Source organism: Danio rerio, chromosome 5 (assembly GCF_049306965.1).
Source record: "Danio rerio strain Tuebingen ecotype United States chromosome 5, GRCz12tu, whole genome shotgun sequence".
NCBI lineage: Eukaryota > Metazoa > Chordata > Actinopteri > Cypriniformes > Danionidae > Danio > Danio rerio.
Window position 1 is genome coordinate 34,155,482 of NC_133180.1, and position 20,664 is coordinate 34,176,145.

Sequence of the window (20,664 nt, forward strand, 5' to 3'; positions counted from 1 at the left end):
TACACTAATTCATTGGGGACAGCAGTTTTATTAACCCAACAGATGAAAAACAGAAGCTCTCTGCTGTTGGTTTGTGGACAGTCATGGCTAAGACAAAGGAGTTCAGTGAGGACCTGCAACTGCATATTGCGGCTACTCACAAGTCAGGCAAGGCCAGTGGCTACAGTGCAAAGTTACAGAAAAAAATACCAGACGTTCTGCACTTTGGAAAATTTCAGCAGATGTGGTCGGAAGCCAAAAGTGACACAATATAATTTCCTTAATTAAAAAAAATATATGTACTGTAAAGGGCAATATTTGAAAATATATGTTGGATATATTAAATATATTTTATATTTGTGAAATCCTTACATATATTGCAATATATAGTTATGGGTTTTGCTCTGCAGTGTTTATTTTGCAAAATATTTTCTAATATTTAATTTTTTAAACCAACTGTTTTAAAATATTCCACACATATATACATGAATGAAAAAAAATTGTCAAAAAACCCAAACAGATGATTTGTTTATCGCTTTTATTTCCATAAGCACTTTTTTTTTATTTAAACACATTTAAAAATACCATTCAATGCATCTCTTTTAATACCTTCTTCTACTTCCATCGTTTCCCTTTCTCCTCCCTTTCCTTCAGTTCTCTTCTCGAGGTGTCATGCTAAGCCATATCAGCAAAAAGCACCTGCTCACGCCACTGCCTTTCATAATGACACAAATCCCTCCTGTTCATCCTTCTGTCCAACCACCCTCTAATCTGCCCCTTCATTATTATACTCCCTGATACATTATAGTTTATCCACACATCCACAGCTTTGTTTCTCGTTAAGCGGCACACTCACTTCACAGTTTTAGGTCATAGAAGTCTTTCCAGTTTGTTTAAAATAAAGCTGATCTGGAGGCAATATATTTTTTCAAATACTTATTCAAATTATATGTGATCCTTCAAAATTATTGAAAAGCATTCAAATTCTGAACTGACTCAACAAGTGGGAATGATTAGAATCTCTTAGACCTGTTTTTAATATGAAGGCGCAGTTTATATTTCAACTACATAGCCAAAATAGAAAAAAAATCTTTTCCCAGCAGGCACAGGACATCAACATGATGGCAGATTGACGTTGCACCCCGATGTCATGGACGTGTTGCATTTTGTTTGGAAATAAAAATCAGGTTGACTTCAGAACCCAACGTCAGGCCGACGTCAATGTCCAACGTCCAGTCTAAAATCAACCAAACATCAACGACTAATGATGCTACAGCTAGATGTTGTGTGGACGTTACCACTATGATGTCTATCAGATGTTGGATTTTGATTGCCATACCTAATAAATAAATGTCAGTATCTGACGTCAATATGACGTTGGGATTTTGGTCCAACACAACCTAAAATCAACCAATTATCAATGTCATTTGACGTCATTATTGGACGTCAAAATAACATCGTCCTTAGATGCTGGCTAGGCATTGAATTTTGGTCACCTGATGTCACAAACGAAATCTAACCTAATATTAACCACTTATGACATTGTGTACCTGCTGGGTTGTGTTTTGAAAAAAGTTTCACATTTACACGACAACATTTTTAAAACAATTAGCATTTACAAATCTGCAAAAAGCCTGTATTACATTTGCCAGACAAATATTTAGCGCTGTCATCTTGTTAGTAAACAGTAAAAGTAAGCAACTGACGATGTGCAGTTAAGTGCTTGTGTCTGTAGAATTTTCCATGCTTGTAAGATGTTGGTTTTAATGCAAAGTAAATCCACACTTGCTAAAGAAGCATTAGGAAATTTGAGCAACAGCAACACTACCACATACTCCGCCACTGTGTGTTCGTTTGCGTTTGGCTTTCATATACACCTTCCTAAACATTTACCATGCATGAGTATGATCTCATCCTTTTCAAAGACTCTCGGTTTTGTGTATTTACATGAACACAACAACCGCAGTGTTTGTTAGTTACCGTCCACTTTGTAACCTGTTTTTAGATTTATGCATTTCAAGAGTTCACACTTAAGGCTGATTTATACTTCTGCGTCAAGCCTACGCTTGCGACGCTTACGTGCACCTCTCAAAAAATTGTAACTACACATTGCAACGTCGCATGTTGCAAGCTCTGTGATTGGTCGGCTTGGTAGAGCTGACAAGTCTGGGAGGGACCGCGAATGGCGCGACCCCGATGGAGCGATTGTTTACAAGTGTGGAGTCCTGTGAAGGAGCTCCGGATGGAAAGTTTTGTTTTGTGTTTACCTCATAGTTAAAGTTGTTGCACGTCCGCCGGTTCCTGCCTCAAAATGAGTGAGTTTGAGCCACTTGTACATCCAGGAAGTGTTCAGGAAAAGCAAAACAGCAGCGAAGAAACTCGACACAGTGGAGCATTTACACCTCACTGCCAACTAGCGTTTCGGAAGTGTTAATGCAGACCAACAGAGACAGCGCGCAGAAGTATAAATGCACAGCTACGCGCGTTGCATGCGCCGTGGGTTACGCCGGTCACTTGACGCAGAAGTATAAACCAGGCTTTAGCTGATGATTGATTGTAAAGCGTGTTTGGCATGCTTTTCGAGAGCGAGAGGGAAGTTTGAAGTCAGGTAGATCTCTTGACCGTCCCTGCTGTTTAGGGCTCAAGACAAATTAAGAATTGCTATGGAGAGATATACGGCTGGCTAAGAGCTCATCTGTGGTGCCAATTTTGGTTTAGTCAACTCACTTATGTCGCTTGTCTTTGGATGGTGGGAGGAAACCCACACGAGCACGGGGAGAACATCTAAACTCCACACAGAACTGCTCAGTGCTAACCACTGAGCTACTATGTAGCCCTATCTAGGAAAAGGAGTAGGAGTGGAAGAGGGGGAATCTTCAAAGCCAGGGGTGTTCAAACTCGGTCCTGGAGGGCCGGTGTCCTGCAGATTTTAGCTCCAACTTGCCTCAACACACCTGCAAGGATGTTTTTAGAAAGCCTACTAAAGCTGCGGTCACACTAGAGTCTGATTATGGGAAATTCTGTTGTGTGGAGCTGCAAAAAGAGGCGGGATTAAAGAAGATTATTAGACATAAAAAAAAGCGAGCGATTGCTCCATGTCCCAATTTCTGTCCAGAGAGATCATGCTTTGATCCTCGATTGGTCTCATTCAGTCAAGTGATACAATTTCGCAGGTCAGAGTTCACCAAGCTTGAACTTTGCGCCACAGCAACCTGCAAAACTTGACGCATGACCTTGCGTTTCCGGTCTGACGCATTTACATGCGTATGAATGGAAGTCTATGGGGAGAAAAGTCCAGTGTGACAGCAGCTTAAGAGCTTGATTAGCTAGCCCAGGTGTGTCTGATTAGGATTGGAACTAAACTATGCCTGTTCAAGGTGAAGATGACGGTGGTATGAAACTGTGGTTATTTATAGTGAGTTAGGAATAGTTTGATTGGTGAATCATGTGCTCATGCGGGACCACCATAAGCATGTGATCCTCATGAAATTAGTTTAGAAATTAACTTTACTTTGAGTCCAAAAATGCATAAAAGTTTAGAGTTTGGGTTGAAAACGTTGTCGTGTAAATGCCCCCTATGTTCCTAAGCAGATGATCTGATGGTTTATTTTTAAGAAGAGATCATTGTGAGACCAGACGACTCTGCTTAACTGAGAAAACCAGTGATTCTTTGTAGTGACTACACATTCATAGGATGTGTAAATTATTGCATCTATTGCTCATGCAACACCTCTGCCTGTTTTATCTTTGCAGTCTTTCCACCAGGAAAAAGTGATAATTAACTTCGCTTATTCTACCTTGATTGGAATAAGGGAGGATGTTTGGCCTTTCAAGATGTCTAGACATATAATCATGCCCCTATTCAATCCCACATCTTACAGCATGAAACTAAATGTGGATTCCTGCTAAACAAACAATAATAAAAAGTTAACCCCGTTTTTTATGTTTCTACAGCTTCTGTACATACTTTTCACCATTCTAAAATACTGTCCCTGCTACATAACTGCTCTTTAGCATCCATAAACAATTCAAATAATATAGAAATCAATTTGCGCTAGTACAAAATTTGGATCTGAACTTAGTAAAGTAAAAGAAACAAACAAAAAAATGGCAACACTAACACAAGCAGTTCCTATCAACGTAGCAGTAGCCAATGCACTTCATTCACTGCTATAACTATTCATCTAAAAAAATACACTATATCCATCTGTCAATAGTAGTCTACTCTGTATCCAAATCTTCTTCATCATAACTTCTTAGAGATAAATTCATTTGAGGGCACTGTAGATAAAAACAGCCACCCTAGTGGCTGTGATGGATCAAAACAACACGTGAAAGACTACCTATGAGAACTAACACGGGTATCATTGTTGTTGCAACTTCTCTTCTGTTATGAGTAGGATTTCAACTCCTGCATGGGGTGTTGACATTATAGCTGGCGTCCTCCAGAAACTCATCTTCACTTAGGCTTATATGAAGGCAGGTGTCATTGACCGGCGAGGAGAACGGGATGGTTTGCTCAGGTGTGGTCGATTGCCGTGGACTTCCTCCATCTGCAGCTGGATGATCCTCAGGTAAGCTGCTGCATGTGCTGGATGTGGAGATAAATGCAGAGCTCTGGTCATCGTCTCTGGATTGGGGGGATATGAGGGATTTGTCATCCGAACGAACGCCTGAATCTTCACTTGCTGAACATGACACGCTGGTGCCGTTGGTGTGAGAATAGAAATCCCCAGGTGAAACTGAGCACAGGGTGATATCAGGAAATGAGGAGCTAGCGCTGACATTTGGTAGAATATTTCCATTTACAGCCGTGGCTATAGTCGAATTTCTGTACTCGGCCTCCACGCCCGGAGAGAGAGTCCTGTTTGAACGTTTGCGGTTCAGGGGCTGAGGTGGCGGGTCCAGTTTAGGGATGATTTGTGAATACCTGTGGAAACCAAAAAAAAGGGAGTAAAACGTAAGTGAATGAGTTTATTTAAGTAAAATTATTTTAAAATATACTGATGATTGATATGTGTAATTGTACATTTGTTCTAACCAAGCACAACACAGCCGTCTTATCTGTAAACATGACATTTGTTTTTTTTATTTACATAATAGAGTTTTAAGGTGTGCTACTACAATCCGGTTGTTAAGTGTGACGTCACACGAAGCAGCTTCCGGATCCAAGCGATCTACCAAACGGTATGGGGAGACTCAACAAATGGTAATAATAATCATCTACAAAGCGATGTAATACTTCCAAAAATCACGATTGAAATATTATATCCATGCCTAATATCCGATGACCAAAAAGTGATTGATTGTTAATAACTTGCTAAAATATTGATGTTTGTGATGCAGCAAGTCTAGAGACTGTTGTGTACAACAGTAGCAGCTTGAACCTGGAAACAGTGTTCCATATGTCACGACTTAACAAGCAGACAGCTCAGTTCAGCAACATTATCTGGGTTATGTATACCATTAAAGGGTGTATTTTTATAGTTAACTAACACTTTTTAAAAAATGTTGTCTAGTAATTTAAATAAAGAATGAATTATATCTATCTCTTAAGAAAAAAGTTACAAAAACTGTCAACTACCATAATTGAAACAAAACAATTGAAAATAAAAAATAAAAAAACATCTAGTACAAAATATAAAATATTAAACTAACAACACGAAAAAAAAAAAAAAAACCCCACACACTTCTGGTTTGCTATCCAGGTAGGGACTCTCCGTAGACGTAATAATGTTTCTAATGTACAAACTGTATTTTCTAATCAAACTCAAACTCAGGAGGCCTGAAGTGCTGTACAAGGCCATCAGTGACAACATTCATTCATTCATTTTTATTTCAGCTAAGTCCCTTTATTAATCTGGGGTTGCCACAGTGGAATGAACCACCAGCATGTTTTATGCAGCGGATGCCCTTCCAGCCGTAACCCAACAATGGGAAACACACATACACTCTTGCATTCACATACACACACACACATTACGGACAATTTAGCTTACTCATACACCAATACCAAATGTCTTTGGGCTCTTGCTGGGAGTTGGTCATGCTAACATTGCGCCACTGTGACGCTATAGAGTTCTGATGCAAAAACCTCTAAATGCCATCAGAAATTTTCTCCTAAAATGAGTATTTCTTTTCAGCCCCCTATGTTTATGTTAAGTTATTTCACTTTAAGGGCAATGAAAAGAACTTGTTTGTCACTATAAAAGTAAAATTAATGAGCCTACACAGGTGGCTAAGAAAAATGCTCATTTTAGTAGAAAATATCAAATGACATTTAGAGGTTTTTGCATCTAATCTCTTCACACACACACACACACACACACACACACACACACACACACACGCACACACACACACACACACACACACATATGGATTTGTGACCAGTGATATTTCAGCAGGCAGAGCTTCAGACAATAAATGTAACTTTATTTATAGAGCACAATTAAGTACATAATTTGGCCAAAGTGCTTCCCAAAGGTAAAAAATAGAAAAAAGGGGGAATGAAGAAAAAGCAATAAAAAAATAAAAGCAAAAATCCTTATACAATTATTTGCAATTTAAAGCACACTCAAAAAGATGTGGTTTTAACTATGATTTTAAGTCAGATAGCAAGGAGGCATTTCTGATAGGTAGAGGCATAATTTTATAGCTTAGGACAAACTACTGAAAAGGTTCTGTCAACCCTGCTCTGCAAACGAGAAGGTTGAACTGACATAAGCTGGCCGTCTTGAGATCTGAGCGACCTAGTTGGATTATGGGGGGTGAGTAAATCTGCAAGATTATTGCGAGTTTTATAAACAAATAGCAGAATTTTGAAGTAAGTGAAGTTTATGTATAAACTAATTTAAAGAGGATCACGTGCTTATGATTGCAAGCGGCTGGATCCTTATTATCCAATTCACTATGCTCCAATCAGATGACTCCTAAACTACTATAAATACCCTGGGTTTCATTCCACTGCTATCTTCGTTTTGAAGAGTCCCCCCTTCCACCCCTACTCCTCCTCCTTCCTAGATAGGTGACACAGTGGCCCAGTGCTTAGCACTGTTGCCTCACAGCAAGAATGTCTCTGGTTCCAGGCTTTACCAAACCAGCAGACATTTCTGTGTGGAGTTTGCAGTTTCTCCCCGTGCTCACGTGGCTTTTCCGCATGTTCCCCGGTTTCCTCCTACCGTCCAAAAACATGCAAGTTAAGTTAATTGAATAATCCAAATCGGCACCATAGACATGCATGTAGTATGTAGTTATCTCCAAGAGCAATCACTTACTGTTCATTGGTTACTACAGCAGGGGAGTTCTCAAGATCTACCTGAGCTCAAACTCCCCTCCTGCATTGCAACGGGAGGGAACCCCGGGCTCGAGGATCTAATGAGCTCAGGGCTCTCTCCCGGGACAGCATGCCAAACAAGCTTTCATAATCAATCATCAGCTAAGTGTGAACTCTTGAAATTCTATTACTGACAGGTAGCCAGGATGGGTTTAATAAGGTCTCTTTTAGGACTGCCTGAGAGCAGATGGAAGTCCACGTTTTATAACCATTTGAAGACGATAAATAGATGAAAGCAGCAATCCAGCATATAAATAATCACAACAGTAGAGTCACGAGGAGATAAAAGTGTGGATCACAGTTTCAAAACTTTCCTTGCTTAGTAAAGATTTTACTCTCGCTAGCCGACAGATGAGGTAAAGGCCGGTGCTGACAAATAAGCTAATTTGTTCATTTAATTTTAAGGAATTGTCAAAATAAAGTCTTTTACTTCATTTTTGAGGAATGGAGTGTGTGCCCTAAGGTCAGCAGAATGTTCAACATAGTGCTCTTAAATGACTTGGGTTTTGCCGTCAGTTAATAAGGTGAAATTGGCTGAAAGCCACACTTTCAGCTCCTCTAGACAGGCCACTAGTCTTTGGTATGCTTGATTGTCTTTATGTTTATGGTGTAAAAATGCTGTGGAAATTAACCTCAGTCAAAACATTATACTGGATGTCACGATTACAGCTAATTAGTAGCTGATCCACAAAAGAAGTAAGGCATTCATTGCTTATCACATAATGTCTGGTCAGGGCTTTGTGTCAGAAATGTAGAGAAATCAGAGCATTGAGATGAGCTTATGTAGTTCACCATGCTGAATCATCAAAAAGGGCTCATATGAAATTCTTTAAGACAGTCTCCATTATGCGTGTATGTGTGTGTGTGCACTTATCTCTATCCCACAGTCCCCCTGCTGGGTGAATTAAGCAGAGAAAGAGAGGGGGAGAGAGAAGAGAGGTGGAGAGAGAAAATGGGAGACAGAGCTGCAGGTTCTTGTATTGATGGCTCTACTAAAAATAACTGCAATGCAGTCACTCAGCATGGGACAGAGAAAGCACAACATAAGACTCTCTGTTTAACCCTATAACAACAATACATATTCACCATATGCACAAGCAACCCAAATTAGATAAATAAATAAATACACTCAATTTATACAAGATAACAAACAACCTAAGTTAGAGTTAATGCCCATTCACAATAATAACAACAACATAAGGATAATTATAACAGTAACTATCCACCTTTTTCAATATGTGACTGCTACCTTTCAAATGATGGGTTGCACTTCTGTTTTTGCTATCTTCCATTGATAAAAGACGAAAACAAATTATTTCAAATAATGAGGTTGCGCTACAAATAACTGATTTTGATGTTTAAAACTGGCTGAGGGGTGCATTTTGGCTTTGTGCTATATTGTTATCTGTAATGAAAGTATTGTTAAGCGTGGTATTTTTACTTGACATTTGTTTCACAAAGCTTTTTTCAGTGTTAAGTTTCATTCTTCTAGATGTATTTCTCTTTTTAAAAATCACATGACGGATCATATGGCAGAGGAAAAAGCTGGATATAAAATAACTATTTTAGCTTTCACACAACACATGATTTTGTCAGTTTATTACAAGTGCCTCTGCAGTTTTGTTGTAATGTTGACAGCTAGTGCTCAAACTGGGTACTGCAGTCCAAATTCAAAATAGTGGAGTTTTTTCCTTGTCCCCTGCTTCCAAATTTCAGGTTAATGACCACAATGCTGTCTTACACTGCAAGCTGATACACCATTTGCTATCAATTTGTTTGCTGGTACCATGGCTGCATTCTACTTTGTTTTCCACCAACTGGCATAACATTAAAAAGTAAACTGTTAGAAGGTGAAATCACCAAAAAAGGCATGAATAAATAAATAAATAAATAAATAAAATCAAACAATGTAGACTAGGGATGTACCGATTCACTGTGAGCCAGTTGAAAATCGATTCAAATATGTGACAATCGGTAGAAATGTTGAATGAACAACTATACATATTTTGAACAAAGGGGGCACTGTGTTTACAGGTAATATTAATTATTCTCCTTCATAATCATTTTCAGCTCCTGTCTTCATAATTTTATAATCAGTGTTTTATGCCAGCGGCCAGTCCCCTGGAGCAGAGGGCCCATTGACCACCTCTGTATACACTGCTCTCTGGTTTAAGAAAGGCTTTCCTCTTCACACCAGCCATCTCAGTCCCCAATGAAAGTGTTTATTTTCGGCAGGGGACATTGTAAATGTGCAAAGACTTCAGCTTATGCAGGAAAACAGATATTCTTATATTCTTTTAAAAATGTAAAATCCCAGCACAGTCACAGTTTTAGTTTGTTTATATTAATGAGTCTTCTTTATTTATATTATTATTGTTTTGCTTATTGTGTTTTTTTTTTTTGGAATTTAATTGTTTTTAAATTAGCAGTTTAGTTATGGCAGATTTATTTATTTACTTTTTATTTTTTGCAAAAAAATGTGCTGCATGTTTCAAATAATTTTGTTAAAAATCATCACTAAATTGTGAATCGTGAGATTAGGATCGTAAATTGTATCTAATCCTGAGTCAGGTTACATTCCTAATACAGACACATTTCAAAAGTGTCAAAAACAGCTAATGATAAGACAGATGATAATAACAACATGGCGGATGCTGCACATTCAAATTCCATTCAGATTGCTCTTTAAGTTGAAATGCATATGTAGTATCAGCTCAGACACTATGCAATACTGTTAATAAGTACACCTACAATTCAACACATTTTGAGTAATATTAGCATAGCTGTTATTTGATCCCTAGCTTGGCCTCCAGACTTTTCAGTTTCTATTCCTTTTTCTCTCTTTCTTCCAATTAGCATATGATCACATCAGCAATCCTGTCTGGCCTTCGACCAAATACTGTCAGGTCTCCTCCTCCTCCTCATCTCTCCAGAGAGCCTCCTGCCGTGTCTCCTCAGCTCATCTCTCAGGGGACTCGCATTGACTCATCTTCCTGTGGGTGTCCAAAGCTAAGTCGTTTCATTTTCAATATTTTTCCACAATATACACATCTCCTGTCTAGCACTCCACTGACTATCAGCTATGTGTGTGTGTGTGTGTGTGTGTGTGTGTGTGTGTGTGTGAGTGTGTGTGTTCATAAGTGTAAACAGCTCTAATAAATCTTTTGCATATTAGATCTTGAATAGCCTTGTTTGGAGCTTTTGTGGACAGGATGAAATGTTGAAATGTCACACCAGCCATTTAACAGGTCTAATAATAAAACCTTAAGTCTTGTGTAAAATGCCATAGCATCAATAAAGAATGAGTTTAATTTACTCTTCCTAATGCAAAGTCTCCCTATTAACCACTGCACTTGTTAGGCTGTTGCGGAGGCACAGGAGCTGTGAATGAGGGCTGTGACAGATACATTGTGTATCAGATGAAATATTAAAAGCTCCCTGAGGGAGAACATTCGACTTGCTCCTCATCATGGTAATGTGTGTGTGTGTGTGTGTGTGTGTGTGTGTGTGTGTGTAAACAGATACTATTTTTGTTTTTAAAGAGGAATTTAGTTAGCTATGGCCTTTGGTCTCTGGATATTTATTTACTGTCTGCTCCTAAAGTGCAGACTGAGATGGGAAAAAGGCTTTTAAATATGCGGCGGCACTTTGTACATGGAATAATCTACAAAGTTACGATGTACATAATTTTTTCACTTAATGATTTTAAAAAGAGTATACATGATTTGAAATTGAAACACAGGCTAGTAGATGTTTTGAATAGTTTGTTTGTCTATGTGTGATTCATGTTAACTGTCAATTGTTCTTTGTTTGTTGTCTGTTAGACCCATGTGACATGTGCAGTATACTGCCTAATCTTGGCCAGGACACTCTTGTAAAAGAGATTTTTAATCTCAATGTGTCTTTCCTGGTAAAATAAAGGTATAATAATAAAAGCAATAAAATATTTTAAATAATCCTGCAAAAGTTTGATAGAAAACGAAACATATTATTTGGTCGTTTGTCCACATGAAAACGCAGTATTAGGTGACTGAAACCAAAACTTTCTGAAAACTCCCACCAAAGTAAAGATTATATGATCTCTACAACTGGAGTTCCTGCCTCATGACACCAGAGTGTGTGCTGTTTTCTCCTTTCTGACTGGTCAACATGGCTGGGTTTACATCAAATGTGGAAAACCAGTTAAGACAAATTCAACATGTTTGTGGCAAATGAGTTGTCGTTTACACATCAGGCCCGTAATTCACCTCAGTTCTCACATTTCATTGAGTTGGATACAATGTACTTATGCAAATACTTAATTGTCTGCAGGTGAACCCAGCCTGTTGGTTCAGCCTGCCCTTAACATGCATCACAGTGTGTTTTTGTGTTTTCGTGTGGATGGATTTTTTAAACAAAAGGGGGAAAAACTTTATAAAAAGTTTCTAAAAATACCCATGTACTGTACATTAAAACTAGGCATGGGCCGGTATAACCTTGGATAAAAATGTCACAGTATCACGGTATTGTGATCACTGCTCTAAAAATATGTTCTTTTTTAATATATGGGTAAAAAACAAAAAAAACTAAAAAAAAACTTTCCCCCCCATTAAACAAAATACATTTTATTTTAGGAAACATTTATAATATTTTGGAACAGTAAACAAGTCAGGCTCAATAATTGAAATAAACCATTGACTTCTGCTCTCTTCATTAGTTTCAAAAACACTGACTTCTTTATAACACATTTAAAAAATACATTAAAACCCCTTACAAATACTTCAGGAATGGTATTACAGAAAACTTTAGTGGTTTTAAAACCTTGACTTTTCCAAACCGCGGTACACCTTGAAACAGGTTATCGTCCCATGCCTAATGTGAACATGGCCTTATGGAGGAAAAAGTTTTATTTAAGATAATTTTATTCACTACATCCTTCTATAAAATCTAGTCCTACATAAAAATATACTAATATATAACTTTTTGTTATAGTTTTGATGTCATGCTTCGCTTTAACACTTCATTAAGTAAAGAAGCTTGTATGGTAATTTGATTGACATTGATTACAATGTAATTGTTGTAATATATATTAATATTGTCTTGTAATATAAGGTGTAAACAACCCAACCTGTGGCAACAAACATTGTCTTCAAACACCTTCCATTGACTTTTCTTTTTTTTTTTGTACTTGCTAACTATTTTTGTACATTTTTTACTCCTTAATTTTTATATTGTTATTAAGAGATAATTTAGTATGGTACAACGTTTCTTTAAAGGATACTTGAAACTGTATGATGACACTACCCCTACAAAATAACCATGGTTTTAATACAAAAGAGCAAATAAATAAATAAAATTAACATATTTACTGCAGTTAAACTATGGTACTCACAAATAAATGTACAATACTTATATCATAATAATTAATGATGGTGGGGCAAACAAGGTGATTTCAGGTTAAGCGCCATGTAAGTAAAACCTGTCCACACAAGCGTACACACACACACACACACACACACACACACACACACACACACACACACACACACACACACACACCCCTCTGCATTCATCATTCATCATCTATTTAGCATGTCAATGTAATTAAAGAAAGTACAATTCCAGTTATACTCACAGGAGGCTGATAAAGTGGAGAGGAGAAGAGAGGAGAGGAGTGGAGAGGGTACAGAAATCAGCGATTTCAGACAAAAGAAGAGAGGTCAGGTGAGGGCATGAGATGAAGACAGAGCATCAAAGAGGGTTAGAAGAAGATTAGAGAGGAGAAGGAAGAAGAAGAAGGCTGTTACAGGAGGAAGTGGATAATCAGAAGGGGAGGCTCCTCACACGTGCACCTGAGCAGAGAAAAACAAAATAAGTCTCTCTCTCTTTCTCATGCTCACACTCACACCAACCTCTTTACCTGAGAAAATCATCTGAAAATCACCTGTTCTGACACCTTCTGCATTACTGCTATTATAATCACTGCAGAACCCAGTTTACTGTGTCTTAAGTTCTATTGTTTCATTGTATTTTGATTAATGAACAATAAATTTGTCTCACATATTTTTTTCTGTATCTCGATTTTAATATATTAATTATTTAGTCTGTATATTAAGCCATTTTATATTTCATCAGTCATTTTATAATAATATTTGGTCATATATAATAATAGCAGAGAACCTGCAATAACAAACATAGTCATGTCATGTTGTCTTTAGATGCGTATGCCTGAGGTTTGGGGAAATAATCTTGTGAGACATATTTAAGAGTCAACTCAACCAAAGCATTTTGATGATGTTTGGCTCAGTGTGACTAAAACTACATTTGTGAGGACACACACCCCCGTACCTAAACTCAACCAATAGTCTTTTCAAAAGCTAATGAGAAGAGGAAAAGCACAATTTAGCCATGTACATTTAACACTATTTCATTTGCTTTTTTTGTTTGAACCAGGTTTCTGTAACCATCCTTCACCAGACACAAACCTATGACTGCTCTGTGTGACACTGCAGCTACCAAGCAAAGTCATAGAGCCAGAAAAGCTGTCAATATGGAGATACAGCCATATCACCCTGCAGCACAAGACTGGTTACTCACTAAAGATTAGCAGGGCTGAGTCTGGCCAGTACCTGGATGGTAGACCACATGGGAAAATTAGGTTGCTGTTAAAAGGTGTGTTAGGGAGGCCAGCAGGGGGTGCTAAACATGTGGTATGTGCGAGTCCTAATGCCCCAGTATAGTGAAGGGGACACTATACTGTCAGTGGGCGCCAGTTTGACGTTAAACTGAGGTCCGGACTCTGGTCCTGTGGCTGCTGTTGCATCATCCAAGTGGATGCTCCACCCCCTCTCATGATTGTAAAGCACTTTTGTATGTATGGCCATACACAATACATGAGCTATATACTGTAAATACACATTACTTACTATAAGTGTGGTAGGCGAACATGTTTGATCGCATTTCACAGATGCATTTAAGTAATTTTTGTTCCATTTATTAAGTGCTGCGTGAAAAACATTAATAATGTGTCCCTGTAAATCAGGGGTGTCAAAACTCTGTCCTGGAGGGCCGGTGTCCAGCAGACTTTAGTTTCGACTTGCCTCAACACATCTGCAAGGATGTTTCTAGAAAGCCTAGTAAGAGCTTGATTAGCTAGCCCAGGTGTGTTTGATTGGGGATGGAAGACAACTTTGCAGGAAACCAGCCCTCCAGGACTGAGCTTGAACATGCCTGCTGTAAATATTTCACACTTTAGTGTGAAAAGGAACAACAGTTTGCAGCGTCATATCGCCCCATAACATTCGTTTTACCCCGAGAATGCAGGTAAATGTATGTCAAGGCACACATTTGCAGTTTCCCAAAAATGTAGCCCTGAGCATGTACTCTTACTGAGATTGTCCGTAGTGTATGTGTGTGAATGAGTGTGTATGGAAGTTTCCCAGTGATGGTTTGCAGCTAGAAAGGCATCCGCTGCGTAAAACAACATATGCTGGATAAGTTGGCGGTTCATTCCGTTGTGGCGCCCCCAGATTAATAAGGGGACTAAGTCGAAAAGAAAATAAATTAATGAATGGAGTTGATAGCGCCAACTGGTGGATATTTCTTATAATTTCTCACAGACCCTCTAGTAAAGTGAACTAACACTCTAAGTTGCTGAATGTTGCCCCTAGAGTTGCCGCTTAAAAATGATTTCTGCACTGGGTTTGTTCTGATCATAATACAACCCCTAATAAGCATCCTTGCAAATACAATATTCTAAACTGCTTAAAATGTCAATCAACTCTCTGACTGCACACAGGCTTTGATGTTTTTTTAGAAACTAGCATTGACATGTCCAGACTGTCAAATAGCCAAAAATGTGGGAAGAAGTCATGCAGTGTATTCCAGCTTTAAGTAACCCCCACCCAGACACACACACACACATACACTTGTGATTAGTCTCAGTTGCAGTAATCAGCCAGAGAGAGGAGATTATTGCAGATCAATACTACAGCAAAGAGACTAATCTGTGACATTAAATCCCTCCATGCCTTCATTTCCTCACATTAACACACAGACACGGACACACAAACAAGCTTAAAATCACAAGGCTATGAAAACTAACCCACAGCGCAGAGTTCATCTTCAAATCAAAAGAGACAGTTTTCTGGATGGGCAGACAATAAATAAGCAACCTCACATGTAGGGAGGGATAAAAGAGCAGCACAAATATGAGCAGAGGGGAGCGAGATGTGAGCAGTTTCAAAGCAATAAAAAATGAAAAGAGATGCCACTTATGACTGGCACAGGAGGAATGAACTGATCCGAGCTCCAACAGATGAGTTCATGCTGACATTAACGCCAGGAGTGACAGATAAATGAACACATGATGGACAGGTGCATAAAACCACTGTCAGAGCGAGAAGTGACTGCTGGACACACACTGAGACAGCAGACACACACACACACTGAAGTCCGGTCTCACAGCTTCTACTGTACACTGTGCTTCCACTTTCTCATTATTTGTGACTGATGCTAAAAAAGGCCTGTTGTGTTTTGTCAATTGTTAGTGATTTGAGAAGCACTGCTCACACAGATGTCACTTTCAAATAATGCAGCTTTTTTCATGGTGGGCTATTTACGGTATATTATATTCAAAGTATTATAGGAAGTTGGTAGAGGGAAAAAACATGCACAAAAGTGTTGTCTCAGAGAGACTAAAGAAACATTACAAACATGACATATTATTACAACAAAACATTATTATTTCAGTTTCTCTATTGTGTAAACATTTTTTTCAAAAATTGCAAATAAAACTAAATTATTGGAGGAAGTTTTAAAAGAAAATATTACTTTAGTTTTTCTTTCTTTTGATTGTTAGTAAAATCTACAGTTAGTTTCAGAGAGAATGTTATAATGAAAGCATTCAATTAATTACTTTTTATGTTCATTTAAGACTAAGATTTTTGTGTTTACAGGAAACCCCACCAAGATCGACATGTTTATAAAACAGTCGACTGACAGTCATGCACCGCTACATGAACTGACTGTTTTGAGAATTGCATAGGCGGGGCACGGCAGGGAATCCTGCTGTTTTTATATTTATTTCAGTGTTTTCATGCCTAAATACAATGAAAGCACAGAACAGATTGACATGTAAGAGCAACAGGCATCCCCTGATGGTTCGGCAGTATGGTTTGCGTATAGGGAGGATCGACCCTTTAATGTTTATTGCAGGGGTGCCTAAACTTTTTCTTATGAAGGGCCAAAAACCAAACTTCATTGAGGCTAATGGGCCGAAGGTAAATATAGTTGCCATGGGTAATTTCCTAAATTATTTAATAATGTTTAGAAATGATTAGAAAACAATGCTTTATATTTATTAATACCATTGTTTTTACATTTAGTAATGAACTTATTACAATAAAAACAAAATAATCTAATTTATAACAAAGTTACACTAGTTTTTGATTTGCTTGCCGGTGTCTTCTGCTTAGTCCTCTATCCGTCGAGTGACAGTATTTACATTGCAAAAAATCTGATTTATTTACAACATATATCTGTAACATTTAAATTTTGTTTGCTGTTTTTATAGCTCAGCAATAAAACAAACAAAAAAGGTTACGTCAAATTAGAAATGACGATCTCTAAGTTAAAGGCATTCGCCCCAACCCTCTCCATCATACTCACTCTCCTCTTAGGTTGCTTTCACACCTGTGAAAAAATTCAGTTGTTCCGAAACAGTGATTAAAATTGTTACATTGTTGCTCTTGGTGCGGTCACTTTCACACTGCAAAGTTTCTAAACGGACCAAAAGAGCTAAAACAAGTCACATGTGAGTAAACTCTTTTCACATTGGTCAGAGTTTCACGGTTTATTTTGCAGAGTCCCGCCCCGCTGTCAGGGGAGGTTGTGGTTTGGTGTTGTTTGATGGTGCGCTGGACATGTCTGAAGAGCGAGGAGGGATGCGGTGGGGAGGGGTGAGAAGGGTGTGCAAAGTATTTGAGGACTGGGAGGGAGACGCGTAATTACCGGAAGTTTATCACTGGTTTGCGGGCATCCGGGAGTCTCTGTGCATTTGCGGGAGACTCGGGATGTCTGCTGAATGACCTCCCACCATACTCATAATTCTCTCTTTACATAGCCGTATGCCTATTACATATCCATAAAGCACTGTGATATAACCGCGCACGGATCGTATCGCTTTCTCACTACAATCGATCCACTCCAGAGTTCGTTTCAATCGAGCCGAGACCACGTCATTCAAGCGATCTCGGCACGATTGTTTTGGCAGTATTGGGAAACACCCATACACACCCTCATTTACACACAATCATATACTACAGACAATTTCATTCACTCATTCATTTATTCATTCATTTATTTTCTTTTCAGCTTAGTCCATTTATTAAACTGGGGTCGCCACAGTGGAATGAACCGCCAACTTATCCAGCATTTGTTTTACGCAGCGGATGCCCTTCCAGCGGCAACCCATCTCTGGGAAACATCTATACACATTAATTCACACTCATACACTACGGACAATTTAGCCTACCCAATTCACCTGTACCGCATGTCTTTGGACTGCGGGGGTAATAGGAGCACCTGGAGGAACATGGGGAGAACAGACAAATGTTTCCTTTGAGAAATAAAAGAACAGCTGGCACAATTATGGGTCATCCAAATGACTATCTATCAAAACTGAACATTGAAAAAATATCCACATTATTTTTACATTTTAAATCTGAAAAATTTTTGGCTAGAAAAAAAAGCAGTTTTCAATTAAGAAATAAAAATCCTTTTAAGGTCAAAACTATTATATAATTTTTTATAAGGTCAAAATTACTATATATTTTTTTGATAGTCTACAGAACAAACCATCGTTATACAATACTTGCCTCATCACCCTAACCTGCCTAGTTAACCTAATTAACCTAGTTAAGCCAGTAAATGTCACTTTAAGCTGTATAGAAGTGTCTTGAAAAAATATCTAGTAAAATATTATTTACTGTCATCATGGCAAAGATAAAAGAAATCAATAAATTCTGACTTCAACTGTATATTTAGCTTTTGTTTTCATTATTCTTAACTTATTGCACCCAGTACTACTAAGTGGCATCGAACAAATGCTGCGCCAATGAAAATAATACAAGGAATTTCTTATTTGTGTGCTTTGACAGTGAATTCTTGTGTCTGTTCGAGTGACTAATGTGTTGTTAGCGTATATAAACAAATCAGTAAGTGTATGTTTACTTGTGTGTGCGAGGTGTTTTGCAAGCTCTAAATTGCTCTAATAAAGTGTGAAAATTAATGTTTTCTGTGCGAGAGACTGCAGCTATCCACAGGGACACCGATAATTGTGAAATAAATCACTCTCCCAGACACACACGCACTTGAATACATTTATAGACACACACAGAGATGTCGGCAGGCAAACGCATAAGCATAAAAGCACATACATTTTTCACAGTTTTTAAATCTCTCTGCAAAAGAAAACTGAGCCATTTTGGAGAAACAACCAAGACAGTTAATCAAACATTAAACCTTTCTAACAAGAGGGAGAAATGATAGAGAAGGAATATGTTTAAGTGCAAGTGTGTGTGCAGAGCTCAACATCTGTTTACTGCTGGTGTTAAACACACACACACACACACACACACACACACACACACACACACACACACACACACACACACACACACACACACACACACACACACACACACAGTCAGAGCCATGAATGTGCAGTATCCAACAAAGGTCAGAATTTTCCATTACTATCCAAGGAAACCCGCCAAAAGCCAGTGTGGAAAGATTGCTCTGTGCCTTCTAATACACTTTCATTAGATTTGTTTACATTGCTCTTAACCAATATACATTCCGACAGGTCTGTGTATGAGTGCGGAGAGAGGAAAAAGGAGGTCAGAGAGGAGGCAGCATTATGGGAATGAACTTTAGAAAACTACAATACCATCCAAGTGTGGTAAAAAGTCAAAACTTCACAAGCATAAGCGTCTGCTCAATCGATTTCAACATTTTTGCAGAGTCTGAGGCTGAATCTCAGTAAGTTTCTGGGTTTGTTTTGGTGCTGCTTCACTCACTTCCACAAAACTGACACACTGTGATTATACTGTCCAGATGTTGCAGCTCAAGTTTAAGATCTAACCGGCAGTGTGTTTAAATCACAGATCGGAAATGAGCAACTCGGTTGACTAGACAACCGAAACTTTCTACACATTCAGATGTGCTTTAACATTGCTTTTTAGCACTTTCTCTTTTTTTGGTACATTCTTTTTAAGTTTCCTTTATATATATATATATATATATATATATATATATATATATATATATATATATATATATATATATATATATATATATATATATTTATATATATATATATACATACAATAGTTGGGGTTTGATTTTATTCTCATATTTTGTTGCAAAAAATATATAAAATCAAAAAGAAATATAATCTATTTTCAGTATATTTTTATATCATTTTAATGTGGTAAAATACTCTATTTAAATATATTTTGAATGTAATTTACTCCGGTTATAGCAAAACTAATTACTTCATTTGTGACAAACTTTCACAAATCCATCTTGTTTGCTGAGTTGATGTTACTGTCCATCGTTAAGACTGCTGCTCGGTCAATTTTCCTAATGAATAATCAGCTCTGGTTTATAGTTAACATACTTTCACTTTCGCATTTGACATAAAATGTTCATTTATCGGTATGAATGACATCCCATCCTACTCATAATTCTGCCCATGTCATATTCATAATACACTGTGACTTTATCACTACAATCAATTCACTCCAGAATTAATTTAAATCGAGCCGAGACCACCTCCTTCAGAATGTTTTGAATTCATTCAAAACATGAATTCATGTTTTGAATTCATGTTTTGAATTCAAAACATGAATTCAAAATTCATGTTTTGAATTCAAAACATCTCGGACCGATTGTTTTGAATTCAAAATACTAGACTGCTGTATTCACATATGCCAAACAAACCGCGCTAACTGGGGAAACATGCCAGGTTCCGAAAAAAAAGTCTAGGTGTGAAAGCACCCATAGACTCCCCAGACAATCGTAGAGGGGGGGTCTTACAATATTTTCCAGGGGAAAAAGGGGTCTCAGAAAAAAAAAAAGGTTGGGAACCACTGTTTTATGGTATTGGTATTGGACCTTATAATGAGCTAATGATTGGGAACATTATTTCCTCAATAAGAAAACTAATGTGAACATCAGGAAGCTTTTATTATAGACTCTTTCTATAATTTCTGTGATTGGCCCATAAACATTTCCTGCTTGTTATCAAACTATTCCATAATAGTAACAAGGGGCAATTCAATCTTAACTTAATGTTAAAACAGGTA

General features: G+C 37.8%; 1 protein-coding gene across 6 annotated transcripts in view; it reads right to left on the minus strand.

The window, feature by feature from the left end:
- Positions 1–500: 500 nt before the first annotated feature.
- si:dkey-34e4.1 overlaps positions 501–20,664 on the minus strand; it is a 72,903-nt gene continuing 52,739 nt past the window's right edge. For 2 of the 6 annotated variants that reach the window (XR_012406925.1, XR_002457020.3), the window contains exons 11-12: positions 12,930–13,146; positions 501–4,909 (exon numbers count right to left, since the gene is read on the minus strand). Coding sequence is in view for 2 of the 6 variants with exons in the window: in XM_073952354.1 (XP_073808455.1) it covers positions 4,384–4,909 (526 nt within the window). In the remaining 4 variants the exon portion in view is untranslated. The remainder of the gene's footprint in view (positions 4,910–12,929; positions 13,147–20,664) is intronic. The other 4 variants (XM_073952354.1, XM_021471625.3, XR_012406924.1 and 1 more) reach the window with 3 other exon arrangements.